Source organism: Caenorhabditis elegans, chromosome III, assembly GCF_000002985.6.
Source record: "Caenorhabditis elegans chromosome III".
Taxonomy (NCBI): Eukaryota; Metazoa; Nematoda; class Chromadorea; order Rhabditida; family Rhabditidae; genus Caenorhabditis; species Caenorhabditis elegans.
Window position 1 is genome coordinate 5,448,544 of NC_003281.10, and position 25,131 is coordinate 5,473,674.

Consider the following 25,131-nt stretch of genomic DNA (forward strand, 5'->3'; position numbering starts at 1 on the left):
AGTAATATAACTTTTTAAATAAGTCCAAATAACCTTTAAGCAAAGTAAGGGTCGAATCTGAAACTATTTCTTGAAAACAACTTTTTTGTCTCATTCATCGAAGATTGGTTGTATTCGGAAGTGAGAGGTTGACAAGTTTTTTAAAATCCATTTTATTAATTATTCCGAAATACACATTTAGTTCCAATAGTTTCGAAATTTAAAACGTTTGAGTCATCCTTCATTTTTTCTGCCTAGTTGCTGTGATCATTTGGAGAGAGTATAAGAATTTATTAATCATTTCGAAAAAAAAAATCATTTTTGAATATCCTGTATCATTCTATTAAACTTGAAGTTATTCGGCCGGTGTTGAACAATTTGCTCCTCATTGGCGATCATTTCGTTATTCTGATTTCTTCGATTATAACGGAAGGAGAGTGGATCTGAATTTACAGTAGATTTTAAATTGGTTTTTCTTGAATTTCCTCACCTAATTTTTGTAGTGGAACAGGCGCTATGTCCACCGGCTCTGCAATATTGTTCAAGCCGATCGAGCGATTTGCGTAGAGATTTATTTCATTAAAGATATAATCATCTGACAAATTATCTGGCACCCCTCGTTTTCTTTTAGAAGTTTCCTCGATAGGTTCGGTTACAATTACATCGGTTTGTTGAGCTGAAATAGGATCCAAATTATCAAATATCCTTCTCTATTCATGTTATAAATCTTGGTTGTAAGAACAGTTAACATAATTAGTAACAATTAGAAACCTGATGTGATTAAGATTCTATCACTGTTTTTAAATAGTAAAATAAATAATTTTGACATACGTATATTGATAACTTCTCCTCTTTGTAACGCCTCAATCAATGCATCCAAATCAAGATCTCCATCACCTTGAGCCTCACGCAGTGCTCTCTCCTTTCGAAGCCTTTCCTTCAGTCGTTTAATCTGTCATTAAGCCACTAGTATACACCTTGGAGAGCCACCACAAACCTGCTCGGCTCGTCGCCGTCTACTTTCCTTATCTATCTCCTCTTCACGCTTGCCGTCTGCCCATTTGTTGAAGCTGAATGTGTTGAACACATTCGCACCGTCTCCCATTGTACTGTTCTGTAAATATATAAACTGAGCTAATGAGAAGAATACGTACTAGAGCACCACGCTTTTGCGAAAAATGAGAACCAAAAGCTCGATTGTGCACTCACTTTTGCATATTTTATTAAAGCTTTTGACGTCCTTTTCTCTTTTGTTCGCCTGTTTGAAATTTTTGAAAACCAGGAAACCATGATGATTTTAAATGTTTAATGATGTTCTTCTAACAGCATGCCCACGCGTTTTGCCTGAAAATTCGAATCAAATTAATTTTCAGCCTTTTTATTGTTTAAATATCAGAAAAAAACTGGCTGTTCACTAATCACGTGATGCCTGTGTTTTCATCCTCCCTTCTACACTGAAAATATTCTATTTTAAGGACATTTTCAGTCATTTTCCGGCGCTGTTCCCTCTGTCGTCGCCACGTCCAGTACACCGAAACCGACGACAAATCGATGAGAGCTCTACGACCGCAGGCGCGATGGATTGTGCTATTGCAGTGAGAGAGAGATGGCCGTTCTCTGCTTCTCTGCGTATCACTGTCGCAGCTGTTTCTCTTCTTCTCCTTTCGCCGCTCTTTTTTTGCATGTTCGTCAGGTTCACTATAGCGATTTCTTAATATCGAAATTTCACGAGTTTCAGAGTTGATTTTCGAAAGATCAGTGAAAATATTGTCCACGTGGTAGAGTTTTTCACTGATTTCTCGAAAATTCCAATAGTTTCTTTAAAAATCACACTCTTCTTCTTTGAACAATTCCATTTCATTGATTTTCTATATTTTCGTACAGAAATAATAATGTTTCAACAAAAATATGTTTTCTAGCACTGAACATTCTTAAATTTGAATTTAATTTTCTTAATATCAGATATTCAAAGATGACTATTCGTAGATTCTGCAAGTTCTTTCAAAATACTCAATTTTTCTATTTTCTCTCCAATTTATTTCTCCAAAAACCACCCGGTAATCAATATTTCAACACATTGCTGTGTTATCTTCACTGCGTCTCCTCTCTCTCTCTTGTTCTCCTCATGCCCGATGATAATCCGTTTCTCTTCCCGTTCTTTCTCCTTTGAATAGCCGCGAGATTAATTTTCATAAAACAAATTTCAGCACTCTTCATCATGTCGGTTGTCGAAGAAGCCACTGACGACGCGCTCTACCCGATTGCCGTGCTCATTGACGAGCTGCGCAACGAAGATGTCACGTTGCGACTGAACAGCATTCGCAAACTCTCCACAATCGCTTTGGCGTTGGGTGTGGAGCGCACACGCAACGAGCTCATCCAATTTTTGACCGACACGATTTACGACGAAGATGAGGTTCTGCTTGTGCTCGCCGAGCAACTCGGAAATTTCACTCCATTGGTCGGTGGTCCAGATCATGTTCATTGTCTTCTCCTTCCACTTGAGAACTTGGCCACAGTCGAGGAGACCGTGGTCCGTGACAAAGCCGTTGAGAGTCTCCGCAAAATCGCCGACAAGCACAGCTCGGCCTCATTGGAGGAGCATTTCGTGCCGATGCTCAGACGTTTGGCCACTGGAGACTGGTTCACATCCCGTACCTCGGCTTGTGGGCTTTTCTCTGTTGTTTATCCACGTGTCAGTCCAGCTATCAAGTCGGAATTGAAGAGGTGAGAATTAAGAAAAGAATAACTAAAGCAATCTAAATTAATTATTTTCAGCATGTTCCGAACCCTGTGCCGTGATGACACCCCAATGGTTCGCCGTGCTGCTGCTGCAAAGCTCGGAGAGTTCGCAAAGGTGTTTGAGAAGACTGCCGTCATCGAGGGTCTCCACTCCAGTCTCACTGATCTTCATGTTGATGAGCAAGATTCTGTTCGTTTGCTCACTGTCGAGTCAGCCATCGCTTTCGGAACTCTCCTCGATAAGGCTAACAAGAAGAAACTCATCGAGCCAATTCTCATTGAATTGTTCGATGACAAGTCGTGGAGAGTTCGTTATATGGTTGCCGAGAAGCTTATCGAGATTCAGAATGTCCTCGGTGAGGATATGGATACCACACATCTCGTTAACATGTACACGAACCTTCTCAAGGATCCAGAGGGTGAGGTTAGATGTGCTGCCACTCAGAGACTTCAGGAATTCGCTCTCAACTTGCCAGAGGACAAGCGTCAGAACATTATCTGCAACTCACTGCTCAACGTTGCCAAGGAATTGGTTACTGATGGGAATCAGCTCGTCAAGTCGGAACTCGCCGGTGTCATCATGGGACTTGCTCCACTGATTGGCAAGGAACAAACTGTCTCTGAGCTTCTCCCAATCTACATGCAGTTGCTTAACGATCAAACCCCAGAAGTTCGCCTCAATATTATTTCCAGTCTTGATAAGGTCAATGAAGTGATCGGAGCAGCTCAATTGTCCACATCCCTCTTGCCAGCCATCGTTGGATTGGCCGAGGATGGAAAATGGAGAGTTCGACTCGCAATTGTTCAATTCATGCCACTTCTTGCTTCCCAGTTGGGACAAGAATTCTTCGATGAGAAGTTGCTTCCGCTTTGTTTGAACTGGCTTACCGACCATGGTAACTTGATTTTTTCTTAAAAATGTTTTTAATTTAATTTTTTCCAGTGTTCTCAATCCGCGAGGCATCGACCCTCATCATGAAGGAACTGACACAGAAGTTTGGAGGACAATGGGCTAGCACGAATATTGTACCAAAAATGCAGAAACTTCAGAAGGACACCAACTACCTGCAGAGAATGACATGCTTGTTCTGTTTGAATACACTCAGTGAGGCGATGACTCAGGAGCAGATTCTGAAGGAGATTATGCCAATTGTGAAAGATGTAGGGAAATTTTACTTTTTTATTTAAAGAAATCGTAATTTTTCTAATTTCAGCTTGTCGAGGATGACGTGCCGAATGTCAGATTCAACGCCGCAAAGAGTTTGAAGCGAATTGGAAAGAACTTGACCCCAAGGTGACAGGAAAATCTTTTTCACTATCCCAATTTTCTATTTTCAGTACATTGACGTCCGAGGTGAAGCCACTGCTCGAGAAGCTCGGAAAAGATTCAGACTTTGACGTTCGATACTTTTCAGAGGAAGCCAAGAACTGTAAGTTTCAGTTGTCTTAAAATTTAGAGTGAATTTGAAATTGAACATTTTCAGCACTCGGCTTGTAATCGAACATATCGCTAGTCAAATTGGAATCTCTACATCTTCCACTTCTCAATCGTCTTATTTTTCCATTTTTGTTCCCGAGCACGCGAATAATCTCTATCTCTCCTCATTCATTTGTAAATGTTTAGCCCTCGAGACAAAACTCTGTATTGTAATAGTTCTAACCACCGTCCCTCCCACAACAAAACAATACAAATTATAATCGTTAAATTATGCGACCTCTCTTTATGATTATTTTCATTTTCCTCCCACTTCTATCCCGTATATTTCACCATCCTACTTCTTTCTGTTCTTTTTCCACCACACACAATCACCACTTTTTCCATTGCGACCCATTCATTCATTTATTTTTTTTGCAGAATAAAAGGTCATCGTCTATTATGAGAAAAAAGGTCTCAGGTTAGGTTAGATCAGTGTGGTTGAAATCTCTGAAAATATTTGGAATAATGGTGTTATCCGGCGTATGCCACGTCGCAGAAGCTTTTGAGCAGAGAATCTCGGTGCTTTTGCAACGTGGATTAAATATTGCTCAAGTTGCAAGCGTTGTGAAACGTCTCATTCAAATAAAAAATTTACTTTTGCCATTTGGAACTTTGAAACCATCTTTTTGGCCGTTTGGCAAATCCAGCTGGCAAAGAGCGGGCATAAATTTATATTAAACGCGCAGTTTCCCGATTGATTGTCTCAGAAACTTCCAGTGCTCAGATTTTGCCACGTGGCTAGAAGTTTTCGTTGCCAAAATTATTTTTTCCAATTAAAAAACTGTTCGCATTTACTTTTCAATTTTTCAATTCAATCGGAGAATTGTTTACGTAGTTTCTCTTTGCAGGTGCTATGCCAAGACGATGATAATTTATTTCCTCCAACTATTCCTGCTGCCGTCCACGACCGCCACGGCAGGCGTATTTGACCTTGCAGAGTACCGACGGGTCTCTTATGACGCGAATATTGGCGAGAATTTTCTTTGGTTCGCCCCGGAATTGGATATTCGAAAAGTTACAGCCAGCAATATTGATGATCTCGAAAAGCGAATTGTTAATCGGATTCCCGATGACTCGACCGAGCAGAATTTGATGTTTGTGACGAGTAAAGGAGGGCAGAAGTTTGCATGTTCTTTGCCAGATGTGGAAGATGTTAAGGTACACATTTTTAGATTAAATATTGTGCTTTGTTGTAAAAATCGGCAAAAATTTGTAGCGTGTTGTTTACAGTTGACTTTAGGTGTTCTTTGTTTCATTACAGCGATAATATTAGTTCGAAAGTCACGTTTTCGAGTTTTTCGCTTAATTTTTTAAATTTTCACCATAATTTATAAACAATCAGTGAAAATACGCTAATAAGAGTTTTATTTCAGTATTCAGACATTAAAAACGCATAAACGGTCTCAAATATTGTCTGGTTTCAGAAAGACAAACCAAAAAGCAGCAAGAATCCGAAAATCTATGGAGACGCGCTCGCCGCAAGCTTTTACGTGGACAAATGTGTGAAACTACGTGGTAATCACTGGTGGTCTTATATTCTGTGCCGTGGACAGACAATTGAGCAAGTGCACGGAGAACGTGAGTGTCAATAATAGGAAAATAAACCAATCAATATACATATATATTGCAGCTGGTCAGGAGGGATATGTAAAGAATATACTCGGATTGTTCGATGGAAGTCTCAAAATGCCATCCTATCAAGAATCAACGGATGATCGATTGCTTTTCGTCGAGGAAACGTACACGAGTGGGACTTTCTGTGATTTGGAGGAATACAGGGAGCCACGGATGACTTCTGTTCGGGTATTATATTAAAAAAAAAAGACATTTTACCGCTCTAACTACGGGATTGTTACTTTAAAACGATTTTTGAAAAAATGTATACAACATTTTTTACTTTAAAATACTAATTTAATTTTTGAGAGAAATATCAACATGGCTAAAAATCTTCATTTTTTTTGGAAAGTTCACTGATGTGTTCCATAGTTTTTTAGACAATTTTTAAAAAGCATAACGTACTGAAATTCCAAAAATAAAAGTTAAAATCTAGGCTAAATTGGCGAATAAAGTGTTTTTAAAGTAACAGGAAAATAAAATTATTATTTATAAAATTGTACTTCAAAAAAAAATCAATTTTAAACTTCAAAAACAGGGAAAAAACTACCAAACAACCTTTCAAACCTTGGTCCCTATTCAAAAACCACAAATTTCTCCTAAACAGCTAATACTTTCCAGTTTTTCAGTACGAATGTGACGCCCAACTGAGTACCAACGAGGTATACATCTCTTCAGTTGTCGAAGTGAAACCATGTCAGTACTTGATGATTGTAAAAGTTGGAACCCTCTGCAGATATCCGGAATTCTTGCCCGCAAGCCAGTCAAATACCAAGAAAATTGGATGTCAACCATTTTTGAGAAAAGAAGATGTTCGACAATTGTTAGAACGACAGCTTGAGGAGAAACAAAAGGCAGAAGAATCACAAAGAGTATTGACAGTGAAAAAGCGAAAATTCCAACGAGCTGCTGAGAGATTCAATGCAATGACCAAATCACAGAGAAATCTTCATATTCCTGACGTGGTGAAACGGATTAACGCGGAAATGGATTATCACGCAGCTCATTTTAACCTTCTGGTTGCAGGATTAGGTTAGAGTTTAAGAAAAAAAAGTGGCCGCGAAAATTGTTAGCTTCCAGAGGAAAAGTTAAATTTAAAATCTTGTCAAATAATATCCAATGAATGGAAATTCAGTTTTTTTTCAAAAAATATGTAATAATTTTCTCACTTTTTAAGAAAGAAATTAGTAAAAATACAGTGAAAATAATTAATTTTTTTGAATTTTAACAGAACTCGAAGGAAAACCAATCACACAAAAGAAGCGAGATTATATGTGGAAATTATTCAGCACGGCAGATATCAGTGACTACATTTTCTACTGTAACTCCCCCAGTTTTCAAAATTAAAAAATTAGTAACATATTTTTCAGCTGATTACGACACTGTAAACGACGAGAATCGCGGTCATCTATGGTACTATTTCCATGATCCATCATGGCCGAGAAATCAATTCCCAAAGGATATTATGGCCACTGCGGTTGGGAAATGTTGTGAATTTTCAAGTAAATTTCTAAATTCTATTGTAGGTTCAAAATGGATATCTCTCCGAGGTTCAGAAGAATTTGAAGGGAACTCAGTACAGATTTGGGGATAATGATGAACTTGTGGAAGGGTACGGTTTTCAGTGGAAGAGATTTTTTTAAAACTAGGCCTGGAAGAATTTTTTAACTCCACGTGTCGATTTACGAGCATTTGTTTTTTAATGAAAAAAAATTGTTTCAAATTGAAAAATGTATTCAGTATTATTAATTCATTTTTCTAGTTAAAATTTTTTTTAAACTGAATTTCATTGGTAAAGTAAAATTCTTGGCCTAGTTTCTTCTCCATCTCAAGCTACGTGGCCGCGAAAAGAAAAAACTCGGCCATATTTGAAATACCGTATTTCTTCTATTAATATGGCTGCAATACTATTTTTCGATGGTCTTCCCGCTTGCAATACTATTAGGGAGTGCAAGACTATTAGGGAGTGCAATACTAATTTTCAGAACATTTTTCTGACTTTGAGCTTACTAGTTTTTTCCTGAAAAAGCTCGAATCTTTATGTAAAAATTCAGAAAATTTGATTTTAATAACATATAAGTAACATATAAGTTCAAAAACTTCAATCTTGTAGAAATGTTGTGAAAAACTGTAGCAAAATAGGCAATTTTTTTTGTTGAAATCCTGAAATTAACGAGACGGGCCTGCAATAAAAAAGAGTAAACGCAAGACTATTAGGGAGTGCAAGACTAATAGGGAGTGCCATACTAATTTTCGGAAGGTCTCCGAGGGGCAATACTAATAGGGAGTGCAAGTCTAATAGGGAGGCCATATTAATAGAAGATATACGGTAGCTGATTTTTTTCAAATTTTCAGCTTGACACACTTCTTAAAAACCGGCGAAATCGACCTGCAATCTAATTTGGTAATTCCTGCGATGGATATTTACGATGAAATGGTTTTTATTGGTGTACGTGATCAACCATACAAATGGCTATATGATCTCTACGAATTCTATCATGAGGAACGTGATTTGGTGGCTGGCAGTGGGCTTCGAGCTCAAGATGTCATTGAGGGAATGCTCCACAAAATTCTGAAGCCAAAATATAAAAGCTGGTTTCCTATGGGCAATTTGGCGTGGGTTTTGTTCCCAAAAGAAAGGCAAAAAAATGCTGATTTACAGACGAAACTCCCTGGTAATTCTGCTCGATGAGGTTTGGGAGGATATCATTGAATTGAGCACAAATGGTTTGGAAAGTGAGCTTCTGGATAGCTCATCACCGAATTACAAGGCAATTTATGATATGGTTGATATTGGAAATGCTTCTCCTGAACAATTGAAGACGAAAAATGGCAAAAACTTGAAATTTACTGTTTCGGTGTCTGCACAACGGGATTTGTACGAGATTGAAGCCGAGTTTCAACAACTTTTGACGCCGATCTACAAGCTTCTGAGTGTAAGTGCCCTTATGGTGATCTAGAAATAAAATAAAATAAATATTCGAAAGATTATAATTTTAGATAGCCTAGAATTAAAAAAATGTTGCAGGCCTAGAAATTTTTAAAAATTGCTCAGAATACTTTTTGTGGCCTACAAAAATATTTATAAACGCAGACGCAGACATGATTAGTAGTCTGGAAATTTTAAAGTTATCGAAAAAATCATGTAAAGATCTAGAAAAATTATTTCTGCCAGTTTCAAATTTCTAGCTAGAACCTAGAAGCTGGTCGATGTAATTTTGTGATTTCCGTATAAAAATTGCGAAAATTTTCAAGATGGGTTAGAACGTTTTAATTCGTCTGTAAAATTCATCCTAACATAGAAATTGAGTAATAATTTTCCATTTTCAGATTCAATGGTTCCAATGTCGGCGGCCGAACTATTTCCACGTCCATCCACCATCAGAAGAGCACTTGGAGCCAAGTGATACAACAGAAGATTTTATATTTCACATGAATCTTGCTCGAGATATGAGCCGATTTGCTAGATTGATGACTGAAGTTTTCGTGGTGAAAATTCAGGAGTAAGACCATTTTTTTTCTGTGAAATTTTTTTTGAATATATAAATAATGTTTTTGAATGAATTTAAGAGATATACTTGAGAAATATACGTTAAAAATTGTGATTTTCAGCTTTACCAAGTGGAGAAACGACAAACCAATCGCTGAGCGATTTGTGGAAGACTTCATCGTATGGCCAATGCCTCCTCATGCAACAACTGATGCAAATGAGGTTTTAAAATTTTTCAAATTTCGAAAAAAAAAAATTTTTTTTAAATCACATCTGAAACACATTGAGAAATGGAAGAAAATTCCAACATTCACGAAATTTTTTTTTTTAATTAACAAAAATTTTCGAAACGTTGAATGGAATTATTTTTTTCTGATTCATTGAGTTCTGTATTTTTTAGCTTATTTTTTTCAAAATATAAAATATATGGTTCTTTTCAAAATCACTTTGAAAAATATTGAAAAATGAACGAAAATCCAGAATTTAAAAAAAATCTTTATTTTAGAAAAGTCTTTAATTTCCTATTTTTTCCAGAACGCCTTCATCAATCTTCACAAAGATCTCGGACCTCAATTGATACTGGAAGTAAAAGAAAGAATATGGAATAGTAAAGTTGAGAAATACCGTACCGAATATTGGACAAAAGACTATAAAATGCGACGACAGGCACAATCAATGCAAGGATTAATGAAAGATCTTCTTTCAATGAAAGATGATAAAGATGCTTTTGTTTCTGTTGGTTCTGCCACATCAACTACAACTAAACAGGCATCTTTCGATGAACGGTTACTCAAAATGATGTCTGAAAGTGATTTAGATTGTGAGTGAAGAAAATAAATCAAAAATACCATAAGTCTTCAATTTGTTTAATTGAAAAATTATAGTAAATTTAAAAATAGCTATTTCTCCAAAGTTTAAATTCTATAATTAATGTTATGAAGGGTAAAATAAATTTTTAAAGCATTTAAACTTGCTTTTTTTCAGCATCTGAACTACTGGAATCGCTGAAAAATGCTGCAGGAGTGGAGGAAAAAGTAGAATTTTTCGATATGGAAGACATGAATCAAGTACTCGATATGCTTGATAAAGCCGGACTCAGTAAGAAAGGTAATTTTAGTTTTTGATTTTATTTCAAAATATATAAAATATACTTTTCGAATAAAAATTGATTTCATTCCCAAAACCTATTCAATTCAAATTGTTCCATTTTTTAATTGAAAAAAAAACGATTAAAAAATCAAATTTTCAAAATATTGGCTTCTAAAATAATCCAAAATGTATTCATATTGAAAAATTCAATTTCTTCTTTTAGCGGAAGTACAAATCAAAATGTTCGACGGAGACGGAAATGAAATTAAAAGTGATGAACTTGATTCAGTTACAAGAAATTTGTTGGATGTGGTTGATGCAACAAAACGATTCAAGGACGTCGAAAAAGCGTATTCTACAAAAATATTCGACGATTCTTCTGAAAATTTGGATGACGACGAAGAAAATCGGGATTAATTTGGGTTGTCTAACACGGTGTTCTTCTAGTCCCGCCAAATTTATGAATTGTATTTGCGGCATGGCCGAGCTTTCTCTTCCGCGGCTACGTTGCTAATGTTTTTTTGCTAAATGTACAGTGCTCCACATAATGATACGGCCACCCCCAAATTTTGGTATAACTCAAAACTGGGTTGAGATAGCAAAACATAGTTTCTTGTGAAAATGTTCGCTGTACTGGCTAACTTTCAGTTAAGTATTGGAAATATACCTGAACCGTTTGTAAAAAATATAAACCATTTTTTCATGAAAAACCATATAAAAAATCCACAAAATGATACGGCCACCCTTGGTTTTCGTTTTCTTTTTTCGTTTTCTTTGCAATTTTTTTTGCTAAACGTTAAGTTTCATGTTCGTTTGTGTTTTTACAGCTATGGGTCGTGGAATAACTTCAACTGACTACGAAAAAGGACAAATTGTGCCAAATTATCTCAAGGCTTCTCGAATCGTCAGATTTTTCGTGATTTGAAACTTTCGAGAGATATGATCACTCGATATGCTTCCAATCCTGCCGCTTATTGCACAAAAAAGTCTTCTGGTCGCACACCTTTTCTTTCTGTCAGACCCAAAAAAAAAACCGTTCGTCGAGCATCCAATTGAACAGTGACTTGCTCGAAAAGTAGGAGCGAGATGAACCTGGCAGTGTCTGTTGAGGCCGTACGACATGTTCTTTTGAAGTCTCAGTTTAACAAAAGACGAAAATTAAGAAAGGCTCCATTCATTACCAAAAAACCGCCAAAACCGTATTCAGTTTGCTAAAATCAGTCAGGGAACTAACTGAAGACAAGTGAGGATTACGGTATAATCATTCAAGCCCAGTTTTTGGTTTCAGTTCATCTTTTCTTTTCTCAAATCGTGCCACTAATCACGGTAGTAATCTGGTTCATTACAGTTAAACTTTTTCTCGTCACTGAAGATGAACTGAAACCAAAAACTGGGCTTGAATGATTATACCGTAATCCTCACTTGTCTTCAGTTAGTTCCCTGACTGATTTTAGCAAACTGAATACGGTTTTGGCGGTTTTTTGGTAATGAATGGAGCCTTTCTTAATTTTCGTCTTTTGTTAAACTGAGACTTCAAAAGGACATGTCGTACGGCCTCAACAGACACTGCCAGGTTCATCTCGCTCCTACTTTTCGAGCAAGTCACTGTTCAATTGGATGCTCGACGAACGGTTTTTTTTTTGGGTCTGACAGAAAGAAAAGGTGTGCGACCAGAAGACTTTTTTGTGCAATAAGCGGCAGGATTGGAAGCATATCGAGTGATCATATCTCTCGAAAGTTTCCAAATCACGAAAAATCTGACGATTCGAGAAGCCTTGAGATAATTTGGCACAATTTGTCCTTTTTCGCAGTCAGTTGAAGTTATTCCACGACCCATAACTGTAAAAACACAAACGAACATGAAACTTAACGTTTAGCAAAAAAAATTGCAAAGAAAACGAAAAAAGAAAACGAAAACCAAGGGTGGCCGTATCATTTTGTGGATTTTTTAAATATGGTTTTTCATGAAAAAATGGTTTATCTTTTTTACAAACGGTTCAGGTATATTTCCAATACTTATCTGAAAGTAAGTTAGTACAGCGAACATTTTCACAAGAAACTATGTTTTGCTATCTCAACCCAGTTTTGAGTTATACCAAAATTTGGGGTGGCCGTATCATTATGTGGAGCACTGTAGTATCGATACTACTAGATCAAAAGTAAATGTGAATAGTTACGGTTATGAATTATTGATTGTTTTTCCCCATCACTTTTTTTTCATGCTTCCCAGATGCCTTATCCATGTGAATATATTTATTCAAAAATCAGCTTTAATTTATTTTATATTTTCCCTTTTTTTCGGTTTTTCTCCTATGTTAGACATTCCATAAATAATGGGTTTTTAAAAAATAATTCTGTCTAATTTTTTCGGCGGTTTTAACCAATTTTCTATCATTTTCTATAATTTCCCTTTGTGTCCGTTGTTGAAATTTCCCCATTGACAGACATTTGATGATTCGGGTGCTCATTTCGCTTACAGTTATGGCTTCTGTGCTTCATGCTGAGCCAACTGTCGTTGTTGTTGGAGGTGGGCTCGCCGGGCTGTCTGCTTCACTGGATATTATCAATGGAGGTGGACGTGTGATTTTGGTAGAGGGAGAGGGAAATACTGGTGGAAATTCAGCGAAGGTAAGATCTTGCGAATTTTTGAAAAAAATCTATTTAACTTCTGGAAATATCGATTGTTAAAATTTATTTTCTCGCATTTTTTTGTTCCAAATTTCTGAAAAAGTTATTTATTTTACTATTAGTTGCAAATTGTGAAAAAAAATAATATTCTGTTTTTTTTCCTTTAAAACTGAAACGTCTCTGAAAAAATATGATAAATTAAAAAATTTCGATTGTAAGAAATTTTCAAATTTAAAAACAGTTAAATCGTGTGAAAAAGCTGGAAATAAAAAAAAAGAGTAACAAATTCTCGTTCTGAAAAATTTCAAAATTAAGTATGCCAAATTACAGTAAAATGTTTTAGTAAGTCTAGGTGATTTTTAAAAAAAGTGTCCAATATCCTCACTTCTTGAAAAAAATATTCCAGGCATCCAGCGGAATCAACGGTGCTGGAACCGAAACTCAGGAGAAACTGGGAATCAAAGATTCGCCGGAACTTCTTGTCAAGGACACTCTGAGTGCAGGAGACTCTGAAAATGACAAGAAACTTGTGGAAATTCTGGCTGCTAATTCAGCAGATGCTGTTGAATTTCTGCGTGGAGTTGAAGTGGATCTGACTGATGTGAATCTATGTGGTGGGCATTCTGTACCACGTACTCATTGGATTCCATCTCCAAAGGAAGGACGACCAATACCAGCTGGTTTCGAAATTATGAAGAGATTGAGAACAAGGCTTAATGAGAAGCAATCGGAGAATCCAGAAGCCTTCAAGCTTTTGACTCAGACTAAAATGGTTGGAATTTTGAGAGAAAATGGAAAAGTATCGGGAATCGAGATTGTAACATCAGCTTCTGGAGAGAAATCAAAGATCATCGGAGACGCTGTAATCCTTGCAACCGGTGGATTCTCTGCTGATGAAACTTTGCTCAAGGAATTTGGAGCTGAAATATTCGGATTCCCAACAACAAATGGAGCATTCGCTAAAGGAGATGGTGTGAAAATTGCGAGAGCTCTTGGAGCAAAGATTATTGGAATGGAAAATATTCAGATTCATCCTACAGCGTTTGTAGATCCAAAAGATCCATCAGCAGGAACAAAGTTCCTGGCGGCTGAGGCTATTCGTGGAAAAGGAGCTCTGCTTATTAACTCAAAGGGACAAAGATTTGGAAATGAGTTGGGAAGACGCGATTATTTAACTGGAAAGATTCTTGAGCTCGCTGAGCCAATTGAAGAGAGTTTCCAAGGAGGATCTGCTGGAAGAAATGCGGCGATTATGATTATGAATGAAGCAAATGTTGAGGCTTTTGGCAGACCTGCTTTCAATTTTTATTCGATTGTTAAGAAATTCTTTGGTAGGTTTTTTTCTGTGAAAAAGTTGGAAAACATTTTTTAAATTAGTTGTTTGTTATTTGAAAAATCCCAAACAATTTTTTTCAAATTTCATTTTTTTTTTCGAAATCCATTAACACTTCTCGAGAATAAGTTCGACAAAATCTTCGTATTAAAAATTCCCAGTTTAAAGATTTTTTTGTCGAAAATTTTATCAGCTTCCTTTTTTTTGGAGTTTAAAAGCATTTTAAATCCAAAACTAATTTTTTTTTCCGGAATTTCTGAAATTTTTAAAAATTCCCTTTTTCAAATTAATTTTTTTAATTTTTAGTTTTATATTATGAAAATTGTATTATTGCTCTGAAATCTGATTTTTTTCAGCGAAATACGAGAACTCCGCGGAGCTTGCAAAGGCTTTGGGTATCGACGAATCAGCTATTAAAACCACTTTGGAGGAATATCAGAAGAGTTTTGATGGAAAATCTGAAGATCCTTTCGGCAAAAAGGTATTCAAATATTTTTAATTTTAAAATTCTTGAAAAAATGACTAAGAATTCTGAAAAGTTGATCAAAATTGCATTTACTTTTAAAACAGACTTTATAAAATCAGAAAAGTGAAAGAAAAACTAAAATTCATAGATTTAGGAAAAATTGTGCTGAAATTGTATTATTAGAAACTTTGAGTAAAACGTTGAAAAATATCGAGAAAATCTTTCCCCGAATATTTGACGATCTATTTTCAATTTAAACTTTCCCAAGCCTAAATTTTTTTTCAAAATTAAAAAAATATCGTTCAGCAAAAAAAAATATCGAAACTGTAAAAACAAAGTTATTTTTGCATCGGAATTAGCCGAAAAATACCGAAACTGTAATAATTTCCCATTTCCAGGTGTTCCCAGTGTCTGCAATCTCTCCGACTGAGCCAATCTACGCAGCAATCGTCGTCCCAGCAATCCACTACACCATGGGTGGCCTGAAAATCGACGAGGCCACCCGCGTCATCGATGAGCATGGCAAGCCAATTGTCGGCCTTTTTGCCGCTGGAGAAGTCACTGGCGGAGTTCATGGTTCCAATCGATTGGCTGGAAATTCCCTGCTTGAATGTGTGGTGTTTGGCAGAATTGCTGGAAAATCTGCGGCTCAATCTGCTGCGGAGACTCGTACCGAGCTCTAATTCGAATATTTTTACAGAAAAAACTCAGTTTTGTGGCTCAATTCTACAGTATAATTCAGAAATTTTCAGTTAAAAAAAACATTTTTTCGCGATCCGGGATTCCCGGACCCCTGTAGATAATGATTCATTTACTAGTTCCAACCAACTTTATATGTTTTTATTATATCTACTACTCTATTCAGCATTTTTATTTTTCTTGTGATTTGCATCTTTATGGGTTCTTCTACACATATATTTATTTCTCATTTTCTCTTCATTTTCACACTCTCTCGTATTTATCGTGTTTCCTTCTTCGTATTGTGGTGTGTTTTTGGGTAATAAATGTGTTTTATTTTCAGAAGAAGCGGCAGACGATGATGATCAACGATGACGATGAGACGTTCGATGACCAATATCCAGCAGATGAAGTGACCGCAGCAACGATGCGTAGACTTGCTTTTGAAAAAATGGATGATGATTATTATCTCGGTGGAGCTGTTGGGGATGAAGTTTTTGATTCAGAGGATGATGTGAGGTAAATACACTGGAAAATGGGAGAAATTGTAATCAATGCCAAAAAAAGGAAATGCACAGCGTAAAAATTTTGGAAAAAAAAACTATTTTTCACTAAAATCACATGAATTTCTAAGTTTCCACCTTTTAAAAAAATCAGACACCGCTCGCAGGTTACGGTAGCAGTAATCCCCGACGCAGCTGAAATTCTTGCTACAGTACTCCATGCAGAAGTATTCAAAGAAAACGACCTTTTTTGGTTACTGTAGCTAAATTTTAATATGTTGGTTCAATAGAAAATCATTTTTGAGAAATATCCCTACTTCATCGAAAAATCAAGTTTTATTTCAAAACTATCCCGCTGATCAAACAAACACAGTATTCCTAGGCGAATCTAGTCCGATTCGGGAAATGTTTCTGACAAATTCAGTTGAGAACATTGTCCTTTGATATCATTCATGTAATATATTTCTAATCTAAGATAAACTTTGTCGAAAAAGTGCGTCAGAGATAAGTGAAGAAATAATGAAGATATAAGAGAGGGAAGTCCTCATTCATCAATTCTGAAGCCTATTGATAGGCGTTTAAAGAACACTCCCAATACACACGCGAGATCAAAAAACCAATACACAAAAACACTTGTACTTTTATAGAAAATTTCCGATTTGATATTTTGAATTTCCCGCCAAAACCGTCGTGTCAATTTACGAGCCCGGTTTTCTTTCTACTTCTAATTTTTTTTTGGAATTTCCGTGTTCCTATCGAACTGTTTTAGAGTTTGAATACTCACGCTATCGACTCTTGGAGATTTACACAAAAGCTGTATTTTGGGTCTCAAAGGGAAAAATCATTGCTACCGTAACCCATCACTGCGAGACCCACGCTCACGGGTACGGTAGCTGATAATACTTTGTTTACCAGGACCACCGCTTTCTAAAAACATTTAAAAAAAAATAAAATTAACTAAAATATTATTCCAGCTCGGACGATGAGGTGAAGACGCATCTTCGGAAACTTGCTGGAATCGAAAAAGAAGTCACAAAAGATGCATTCGGTCGCCGTCGACGTCGTTCTGAATTCGAAGATGACATGGACGATGAGCTTGATCGAAGCATCACAGACTATGCTAGCGAGCATCTTGGATTGAAACCGAAAGTTGTGGAAATTGAGGATGTTCCTGAGAAATCTGAGAAAAAAGAAATTAAAAAAGAAGAATCTTCAAATCCGAAATATGATGAAGAATGCCAGCAGGCTGATGAGCAGTGGCGCCGTGAAACCGATGATGTTGAACGGAAAATGGCGGCTCTGGAGCTTCTTCCCTATGATGTGGACCTTACTGATAGTGAAGTTGATCCAGAAATGCCTGCGGCAGTGCTGAAGGATAAAAGTGGTCAAGCTGTGAAGCTGGTGTATAGTTGTAAGAATGGAGAGATGTTCGATGTGGAGGATCGGAGGAAGGTTCAGAAGGAGCGGAGAATGAGAATTGCAGCTTCCAGGATTCCAGAGAAGAAACGAAGAGAAAAAATGATAAAGACAGTGGTGGAGACATTTACGCAAAATGATGTGGAGAGTGTGGAGGGTTCAGTTAAGGTATATTAAAAAATAATTTTGAACTGATACCGAAAACCAAAATTTGAAATCGAAGAGAATTCCCACAAAAAACCGAAAATTTCCGAGAAAAAATTAAATTGCCAAAATGCCAAAATTCAAAAAAAATCCATCCTATAGGTGGCAAAACTATGTTCAAAAATTCTCGAAAAACGTATTTTTCAAAATTATAAATTTCAGGAATTTAAATTTGCTTATTCGATTTTATACGTTTTCAAAAAAGCACATTTATGCAATTTTCGGATGAGAATTTCTGAAAGAAAATTTGGAAAAAATTTTTAAAATTTTTGTTACAGAAAATATACGAGGAAAAAGCGAAACCCTCCCAACCACTTGCTTCGATTCTCAAAAAGACTGTATCACCACAGAAAAAGATGAAATTGGAAGAAGAAGAAGAAGCTCCGAAAGTGGTACATATGGAAACAGATGAAGCTACTGCTGAAGAAGAGACAAATCCCATTAAACGAGCAGCAATGGATAGACTGAAAGAAATTGAAAAGAATGATGAATTACTGTATGATGATCAAGAAGATGAAGACAATGAAAAATGGGTCAAAGAGCATCGGAAAATCGCTAGAGGGTATGGTAGTTTGGTTAGAAAACATTGAAAGACAAGTCAATTGGACTGGGAGGTTGAATGCTGTAAATTAAAAAAATTTCACTTTTTCGGTTTTTGAGACAAATTTAAATACGTAATGCTCGATTTATAAAACAGAAATTAATCATAGTTTTTTTTTCCTATCAAAAAACTATACAAATAACGACAAAAAATTTCAGATCAGATGCTCCCGGAAGTTCAGAAGCCGATGGAGTTCTCTCGTGTCCCGGATGTATGGTTGAGCTCACTAGAGATTGTCAGCGTCACGAGATTTACAAAACGCAATACAGGTACAGTAATCCATTTGAACCCGGTTTAATTATTCCTCGAAAAAAAAACACCTAAAACTTGGTTAAACCTTGATTCTCTTGTAGTCCTGCACATCTTCAAGCAGACGCCTGCCTACCTACCTCAATATTTTTCTCGTTTAGTGTTACATTTATTTCCTGCAAATTGGTAGGCACGAAGAGCCGCCTAGGAGACCTCAATACTGAATAACCTTCTCTTTTTCAGGGCAATGTTCGTCACAAATTGCCAGCTGGACGGTGAGAAAATGGCAATAGAAAAGACCGGAAAAGATCGTCGCCGCGACCGGCAAAAGGCCAAAAAATCGGGAAAAATGGTGAGTTGGAAGGACATATGGTGCACCTGTCTATCTCTTGACTAATTTACAGGCAGATGGTCCAGTATTACCTGATGAAATGTACACACAAGTCAAATGTTCATCGTGTGGTACGATTGTGGCAATGATGGATTCGGATGAGATTTATCACTTTTTCAATGTTCTTGCCGGTTACTCCTAGAAGTTTATATGGTCTTTTTTCATATCTAATCTTGTTTTTATTGTTGTTCTTTCACTTCCGGGAATTTTTGTGTTACAGTTAAAAAACTAAAAATTAATTTAAAACCAGAAGTTTTTTAATGTTTTTCTCAGAAATATCGCAAAAATTGAAGTTTTGTGTGGAGTACTAACTAAAGAACTAACGGTTTTGAATTTCTTTTTTTGGTTATTTTCTCTGAAACCGTCATATTTATCACACTTCTCCGTTTTTCAAGTTTAGAAACTTATTTTCAAAGTTCCTGTGTTAAAAATTCCCCCATTCTCCCAGTTTTGCACATTTCCACCAGTTTGTTGAATGTTTTAGATCTCTTTTTTTTCATCCTATTCTTCTACTTGTTCACCCCAATTATCATCAAACTGTATCCATTTTCTTATATTTGTCAAAAAGATAAAAGAAAAATAAGATGGACGCCGTTCGTACCTTTGATCACAAATCGGGGTGGGACACTCTTCCATTTTGCCGATTATCGAGATTAGAAAGATTGAAAAAGGGATGTGGAATCTCGCTTTTTGTTGGGAAAGAAGAAAAGGTTTACAAGAAAAGCGTTGTTGCAGTCAATCAACAAAAAGATAAAAAAGAAAAGAGATGGCGTCGTCACTTCCGATGCGGAAAACCCGACATTCCGATGTTCTGAAGGACGGGACGGGCACCTATGTCCCCCTGGCCACCCAGAAATGTTATCTTTTTTATCACTGAAGATTATCATTTATCTCGTGGATAAATATGCTTCCGCATAACTTACTGGTTTGGGGTCAATCGGAAAGCCGGATTTTCATAGATTATTTATTTCAAGACTTTCAAAAATTTAAACGTGGCCGTGAAGAAAAAAAAAAGAAAAGTTGATGGCCGAGCTTACATTAGAAGAGCATTTAATAGATGATAGCTTTTTTCAATGAAATTAATAATTTAAAAAATTTTGCAGTTTCTCCATAATTTCAAAATTAGAACCATTTCTTGATTTTTGAGGTGGCCTGGAAAAAAGTAGGTGACCGAGTTTAGATTAATTTTGGTTTGTTCGAGTAAATCTGAAAAGTGGTATTTTAGTGCCTTTCTTCAAAATTTATAAAAAATAATTTGTTAACTTTTCGGAAAAATTACAAGCTTTTTGGTTTTGCGTTAAAAAATGATGTTTTTTTCGGGTTTTCTGATTTTTTAAGTTTTCAAATTTTCGAGACAATTTTTTCAAATGTTTTTTTGGCATTTTTGGCAATCCCTTTCTATATTCCATGCCAGCTACTAATATCATTTACAATTTCACTTCCGTTGTGTTCTGATTGTTGATGTTCACGTGACATATTAGGGGATTAACTGTTCCCTCTCACAGGAATCTCTAGAAATCTTGTTCAATTCTCAAAAGTTCCCCTCGTTTACAATCTCTTATCATCATTATCATCAAATCTCAACTATATATCTGTACTTGGAAAGCCGTTTTTCTTTTTTTTTTTTTTTTTTCTCTCAAAATCAGAGGACAAGGTCGCCTATTTTGCACGGAAAAATGGAGGGAGGATTTGAAGACAATTAGGTACTCTTGATGCATTTCAAACAACGACTTATTTGATAAGCATTTTAAATTGAGAAATTTAAAACAAAAATAAAGGGAAATTGGAACGGAAATGAAAGTACAAACGACTCGTTGGTCACGCCCACGGAATGAGAACTGCAAGACCAATCAGCGATTTGCTCCGACCACTTTCCAACCAATCAGACGGAGTGGGCGGAGTTAGAAGACGCTTATTGGTTTGAAAGTGGGAGTGATTACATATTTTGGAGGAAATTCAAATATTGTGTTGGAGCTCGGAATTTCAGACTAGCTTGTGGGTTTTTTTTTAAATTTTAGATTAGACGAAACTTCGCTTTTCAAGAATTTCAAAAAAGTACATGCCACGTCATTGTTTACCCAAGTTTCGCAATGATGATCCCGAAACATAATTCCCATTAGAAAATGACGAATTACCGTGTCACCCTGCATCTCAACCATCTCATCATCTCCAAATCCTACAGTAATTTGAATTAAAAGTGTATATATACATATATGAGTCATTGAACTTTCAACAAGTACCCAGATCTTTGATGAATTAAATGTGAACGCCGCCGTCGACCGATTTGCTGTGAACGGTTTGCAAACCGAACAGGAAGGAGATGATGAGAGGCCGTGTGACAGATATTGTCTGACGACGGAAATGGCAATTAATTAAACCCTGTTTGGATAGTTTGTTTATTTTAATCAAACTTGATCAAAAAATGAAATTTTTGTTCGAAATAGGAAGCCGCCTGCTTTCAAGGCAACTTACGCCTACATAGCTCATTCTGCAAGCTTCTAATAGTAAGAGGTGACCAATAATTCCGAAAATTCTACCCGAAGCCAAAGCTCTGAATATAAGCGGTAGGAACACACTGTGCACAAACTCGTAGGCAGGTAGGCAGGCAATCTACCGGAATTCCTCCTACCATGGAAGCACCATTGTTGACACTTTTCAAAATCTGATAACTTTGTAATTTAGGAGTTGTTGCCTAGTTTGGCCATTTTCGGCAAGTCGTCATTTTCAAACATGCTGATTTCAGTAATATTCAAAAATGTCAGTACCAGGGCTTTAGTAGTAGGCAGACAGACCTGCAGGTGTATGTGCCTTCCTACCTACCACCTTTTCAAACCATTTTAACTGTCTAGATTTCTCATTTCAATTATTGCAACTGAACCTACAAGTTGTAGGCACGAGACAGGTTTGTATGCATATATACCATCCTGATGGACCGACCCTGAATCTCAAATTGATCCTCATCTTCTTGAAAAGATCATTGGAATGTTGCCGTCTCCGGATTCTTGCGACCCTTTTTTCTATCGAAATATTGTTCGGAAAAATTTCTCAAAATTAAAAAAACGAATTCCTCGGAATGCGGAATGGTTTTTTGTGTTTTGATTTTCATCCTCTAAACAAGGAAAAAAGGGGAATCTCCGCTCAAAATCGGTCACAGAATAGTTTCAAGTGGACCCTTCTCCAACATTTCCGGCTATTCATGTCTGGCTAGTTGGGTGGATGTTCCATTTTTTGGGCTGACCTTGAAAACCAAGTTTTTTTTTTCTGATTCTTTTCTATTATCTCATCAAGTTGGTCTCTTTTGATTGGATTACACGAACACGATCAAAAGTAGTGGACAGATTAAATGATAAGGATAGGGGGACAGCTGGGTGATGGTGCATTTTTCGGTAAAGTGCATGCACTTTGTTATAAGGGGGTGAGCAACCTTGAAAAGAAGAGTACCTTAGAACTTGTTTTTTTTTGTCTGTGATGAGTAACAAGGCCATTTGAAATTTCAATTGGGCTTGCTAAATCTCACTAACAAAGATCAAATTTCTGTAGAAAGAGTGCACTGAAACACTATAGTTATATTGGTTTTTGGTATCAACGGAAGCTGGAAGTTTTTGATTTTTTGGCGATTCGTGTTTGATCGACGTTTATTTTTTAGAAAACCATATAAGATGGAATAAGTGATATTAGTCATTTTTGTCACACTTCTACTAACTTACCAGATAATATTACAAAAATCTCGTTCAAAGCGAAATCACCTCAATAATTTTTCACTGATTATTGATTTGCACAAAAAATATTAAGAAGTTACGAAAAAAAGTACAAAAAATAACACTTTTGAACCCCTTCCACGGGCTCCGAAAACGCATAAATAGAATAACTTCAGTTCAAAATTTCAGCGTGTAAGAGTTGAGTTTCTCCGTATAAATTTTTGTGATAACCTATGTATTTCAACCATAAACTTTCAAATAAAATGTGTCTTAATTTATGAGTCTGAGCGGCTTCGACCTCTGAAGTGTCTATTTGAGAAAATAGGCCCTAAAAATTACCGTACTTTCCCTATTAGACTTTCTTCCCATTGCACTTTGATGGCTTGTACCTTGGTTGTCTTCAATTTTACCACAAAATGTTTCACTGATCAAATATAGATAAATAGTTTTGGACATATTTTGTCAGTTGACAATGTCTTGATAAAACCAATGAGAACATAGATATAGCTGCCAAAGTAGAGCAAGGAGAGGGTGAAAAGACAAATTCGGTAAATAACATCCCAAACATTTTCAAAAGTCCACATGCCCTTTTCCAGTCTGTTTTTCCTGATTCATTCTCCATATATCTTACCCAATACATCACGTCATCATCTTCATCATCACCCACATGCCATTCCACACCCCAAATCACCACTTTCCCTACCCAAATCTCCACAATTTCTCCACCCACAAAAACGAACTGGGTCAGTAACAAGATGAAAGGTTCATGCCGCCGTGATTCCTTGCATGCCAATCGTAAATCTGCAAATCCACCTGAACCATATGTATTCGCGGAATTCGGAAGCCAGCTCAACCGATAGACTCGTAAATCACGCGTGCGTGGGTGGTCTATCCATTCCCGCCTTCCTTCAAGGAGGACGGTGGAGGAGGCGGAATCGGTCGGGCGCCATTAAATTTGAATAAATAGTTCTATAAAGGACACAGACACACAATTCTCGTCAGCTGCTGCTGGGTTAACTAGATGCAGGTGTGTGCTACTTGTTTTAGGCCAAATGAATCAGAAATTAGGTCTCTCTGTCCCTCTTCTGATTCACTTACAAGATATATCGGCCCCGGCTAATATGGGAAAGACCTCGAATTCGATGAGGCTAGCCATTTTATTTTCCCGATTCATCATTTTCTGTTCTCCTTGAACTTTATATTGTCCTGGTAAACTTGAGAATAATGTTTTGAAAGTCTTTACTGTAAATTGGGATTTAACTAGGTTTATCTTTGCTCTGTTAGGTGTTATGAAAAAGTGAAGAACCTGAAGAACATCTCAAGTTTTTGCGTACATTATTTTATTTTATTTGTTAAAACCTTTTTGTATATCTCAACTAGGCAGAGACCCTGACCAACTTCCTGATAGTAAACCTAAGCCCAAGCCTTAGCCTAAGCCTAAGCCCAAGCCTAAGCCAAAGCCAAAGCCTAAGCCTAAGTATTTGTCCCCTTCTTGCTTGGTATTATGATCTCAATCGCACTCTACGTGCCAATTTACTTTGACCTCAAGAGTAGTTTATAGGCCAGACTGTTCATTTACAACTGCAAAGACCAAAGAAACTTTTTTCCGTGATCTTTTTAATACCTTTTTTTCGAAACTTTCCCTCAAAAAGGAGGTCTCCCCCCAATGTCCTCTATCTTTTATCTTATGTTATCCCAAATAATTACTCCCATTTCCGGCGAGAGAGACCCAGAATGTTCGCTTGTTCAACTAATCACCGCCCGTCGGGCCGAGGCGCCTCTAAATCCCGTTGCCCCGCCCACCATCTTCTATCCGTTTTTTTGTATCTCTCTCTGGCGCCGTAGCCGCCAGAATGTCTGTTTCGCCACAACTCTCATCCCTCCCCCAAAAAAGGAATAGTTTGCAGAGACATTCTTCATATAAATATGATGGATAACGCGCATGACCACTTTTGTTCGCTCACTCTCTTTTCTACCGTACTCTACCTTATTCTTTGGCCAATTTAAACATGAAGCTTTCTTCTAGATTTATGATCATATATGTATTACCTCATTTTAATGATGATTTGACAGTTTTACAGTTTTTTCTTCCTCTCAGTTTTACTGTAATCTATCTTATAAGCTTAACCTAACTTCCGTTCTCATTTCTTGTTTCTTCAGCCACTGAGACTGACGAACTTTCTATTTTTTGCCTCTTCTAAAAATCCAGAAGCACTATCCTATCTTGGCAAAGTTGTTTGAAAACTCATTACCCATAATTTGTTAGCATGCAACTTTTTCATAGCTTCTACAGAGATTTCAGTGCTTGAAGTTAAAAGTGACTTTCCCTGAAATTTTCTTTCCCTGAAAAAATTGTGAACGGTGAGATCTCGGCAGGAATAGAAGATATCAAAAAGTTGTAAACTAACAAATTGTTCAAAAGTTTCAAAAGTTCCATAATTTGTTTGTTAATTGTTTCTTATAGCTTCCAGTTCGTCGGAGATGTGGTTACTCAAATCTAGAAAATTTTCTAAAATTTCTCAACCTTCCTCCTTCGTTACGCTCTACGCGCAGTTATATACTTCTGGTTCTTA

General features: G+C 36.6%; 5 protein-coding genes across 7 annotated transcripts; 4 read left to right on the forward strand and 1 right to left on the reverse strand.

Moving 5' to 3' along the window:
* Positions 1-248: 248 nt before the first annotated feature.
* On the reverse strand, positions 249-1,269 carry F48E8.8 (Hsp20/alpha crystallin family protein; the record flags this gene model as incomplete). Of its 3 annotated transcripts, NM_001312943.1 has the most annotated exons (5): positions 295-422; positions 470-655; positions 811-931; positions 977-1,093; positions 1,189-1,269. In NM_001312943.1, the coding sequence occupies 5 exons, from the start codon at positions 1,267-1,269 to the stop codon at positions 295-297; spliced, it is 633 nt and encodes a 210-aa protein (NP_001299872.1). The 3 variants fall into 3 exon arrangements, with proteins under 3 accessions (NP_001033364.1, NP_001299872.1, NP_001364839.1); NM_001038275.2 differs by lacking the exon at positions 1,189-1,269 and having other exon boundaries at positions 249-422; positions 977-1,084; NM_001377563.1 differs by lacking the exons at positions 470-655; positions 811-931; positions 977-1,093; positions 1,189-1,269 and having other exon boundaries at positions 295-378.
* Positions 1,270-2,186: 917 nt separating this feature from the next.
* paa-1 (putative serine/threonine-protein phosphatase PP2A regulatory subunit) lies at positions 2,187-4,594 on the forward strand. The gene is made up of 6 exons (NM_065761.5): positions 2,187-2,706; positions 2,758-3,617; positions 3,665-3,882; positions 3,936-4,015; positions 4,060-4,151; positions 4,206-4,594. The coding sequence occupies exons 1-6, from the start codon at positions 2,198-2,200 to the stop codon at positions 4,217-4,219; spliced, it is 1,773 nt and encodes a 590-aa protein (NP_498162.2). The 5' UTR covers positions 2,187-2,197; the 3' UTR covers positions 4,220-4,594.
* A 452-nt stretch (positions 4,595-5,046) lies between these two features.
* On the forward strand, positions 5,047-10,870 carry F48E8.4 (MRH domain-containing protein). Its single transcript, NM_001379711.4, has 14 exons — positions 5,047-5,356; positions 5,623-5,776; positions 5,829-6,001; positions 6,442-6,844; positions 7,044-7,133; positions 7,183-7,289; positions 7,339-7,424; positions 8,168-8,428; positions 8,475-8,748; positions 9,143-9,315; positions 9,425-9,524; positions 9,837-10,122; positions 10,287-10,409; positions 10,615-10,870. Exons 1-14 carry the CDS (start codon positions 5,063-5,065, stop codon positions 10,806-10,808), a joined length of 2,718 nt encoding a protein of 905 aa, NP_001367874.1. The 5' UTR covers positions 5,047-5,062; the 3' UTR covers positions 10,809-10,870.
* A 1,965-nt stretch (positions 10,871-12,835) lies between these two features.
* On the forward strand, positions 12,836-15,839 carry F48E8.3 (fumarate reductase (NADH)). Its single transcript, NM_065763.8, has 4 exons — positions 12,836-13,019; positions 13,426-14,350; positions 14,709-14,833; positions 15,217-15,839. Exons 1-4 carry the CDS (start codon positions 12,873-12,875, stop codon positions 15,499-15,501), a joined length of 1,482 nt encoding a protein of 493 aa, NP_498164.3. The 5' UTR covers positions 12,836-12,872; the 3' UTR covers positions 15,502-15,839.
* F48E8.2 (E2F-associated phosphoprotein) lies at positions 15,834-19,457 on the forward strand. The gene is made up of 6 exons (NM_065764.4): positions 15,834-16,015; positions 16,974-17,583; positions 17,898-18,181; positions 18,379-18,489; positions 18,713-18,821; positions 18,874-19,457. Exons 1-6 carry the CDS (start codon positions 15,855-15,857, stop codon positions 19,000-19,002), a joined length of 1,404 nt encoding a protein of 467 aa, NP_498165.2. The 5' UTR covers positions 15,834-15,854; the 3' UTR covers positions 19,003-19,457.
* Positions 19,458-25,131: the final 5,674 nt, after the last annotated feature.

What these genes read in the sequence shown, in the direction of transcription:
- paa-1 (NM_065761.5), top strand. Translation starts at nt 2,198, where the DNA reads ATGTCGGTTGTCGAAGAAGCCACTGACGACGCGCTCTACCCGATTGCC. An exon ending in TTATGCCAATTGTGAAAGAT is followed by an intron (nt 3,883 to 3,935) that starts GTAGGGAAATTT and finishes TTCTAATTTCAG; the next exon opens with CTTGTCGAGGATGACGTGCC. An exon ending in GGAAAGAACTTGACCCCAAG is followed by an intron (nt 4,016 to 4,059) that starts GTGACAGGAAAA and finishes TTCTATTTTCAG; the next exon opens with TACATTGACGTCCGAGGTGA.
- F48E8.4 (NM_001379711.4), top strand. Translation starts at nt 5,063, where the DNA reads ATGATAATTTATTTCCTCCAACTATTCCTGCTGCCGTCCACGACCGCC. An exon ending in TGAGCAAGTGCACGGAGAAC is followed by an intron (nt 5,777 to 5,828) that starts GTGAGTGTCAAT and finishes TATATATTGCAG; the next exon opens with CTGGTCAGGAGGGATATGTA. An exon ending in GTCTGAAAGTGATTTAGATT is followed by an intron (nt 10,123 to 10,286) that starts GTGAGTGAAGAA and finishes GCTTTTTTTCAG; the next exon opens with CATCTGAACTACTGGAATCG.
- F48E8.3 (NM_065763.8), top strand. Translation starts at nt 12,873, where the DNA reads ATGGCTTCTGTGCTTCATGCTGAGCCAACTGTCGTTGTTGTTGGAGGT. An exon ending in CTGGTGGAAATTCAGCGAAG is followed by an intron (nt 13,020 to 13,425) that starts GTAAGATCTTGC and finishes AAAATATTCCAG; the next exon opens with GCATCCAGCGGAATCAACGG. An exon ending in GATTGTTAAGAAATTCTTTG is followed by an intron (nt 14,351 to 14,708) that starts GTAGGTTTTTTT and finishes GATTTTTTTCAG; the next exon opens with CGAAATACGAGAACTCCGCG.
- F48E8.2 (NM_065764.4), top strand. Translation starts at nt 15,855, where the DNA reads ATGATGATCAACGATGACGATGAGACGTTCGATGACCAATATCCAGCA. An exon ending in GTGTGGAGGGTTCAGTTAAG is followed by an intron (nt 17,584 to 17,897) that starts GTATATTAAAAA and finishes TTTTTGTTACAG; the next exon opens with AAAATATACGAGGAAAAAGC. An exon ending in ATTTACAAAACGCAATACAG is followed by an intron (nt 18,490 to 18,712) that starts GTACAGTAATCC and finishes TCTCTTTTTCAG; the next exon opens with GGCAATGTTCGTCACAAATT.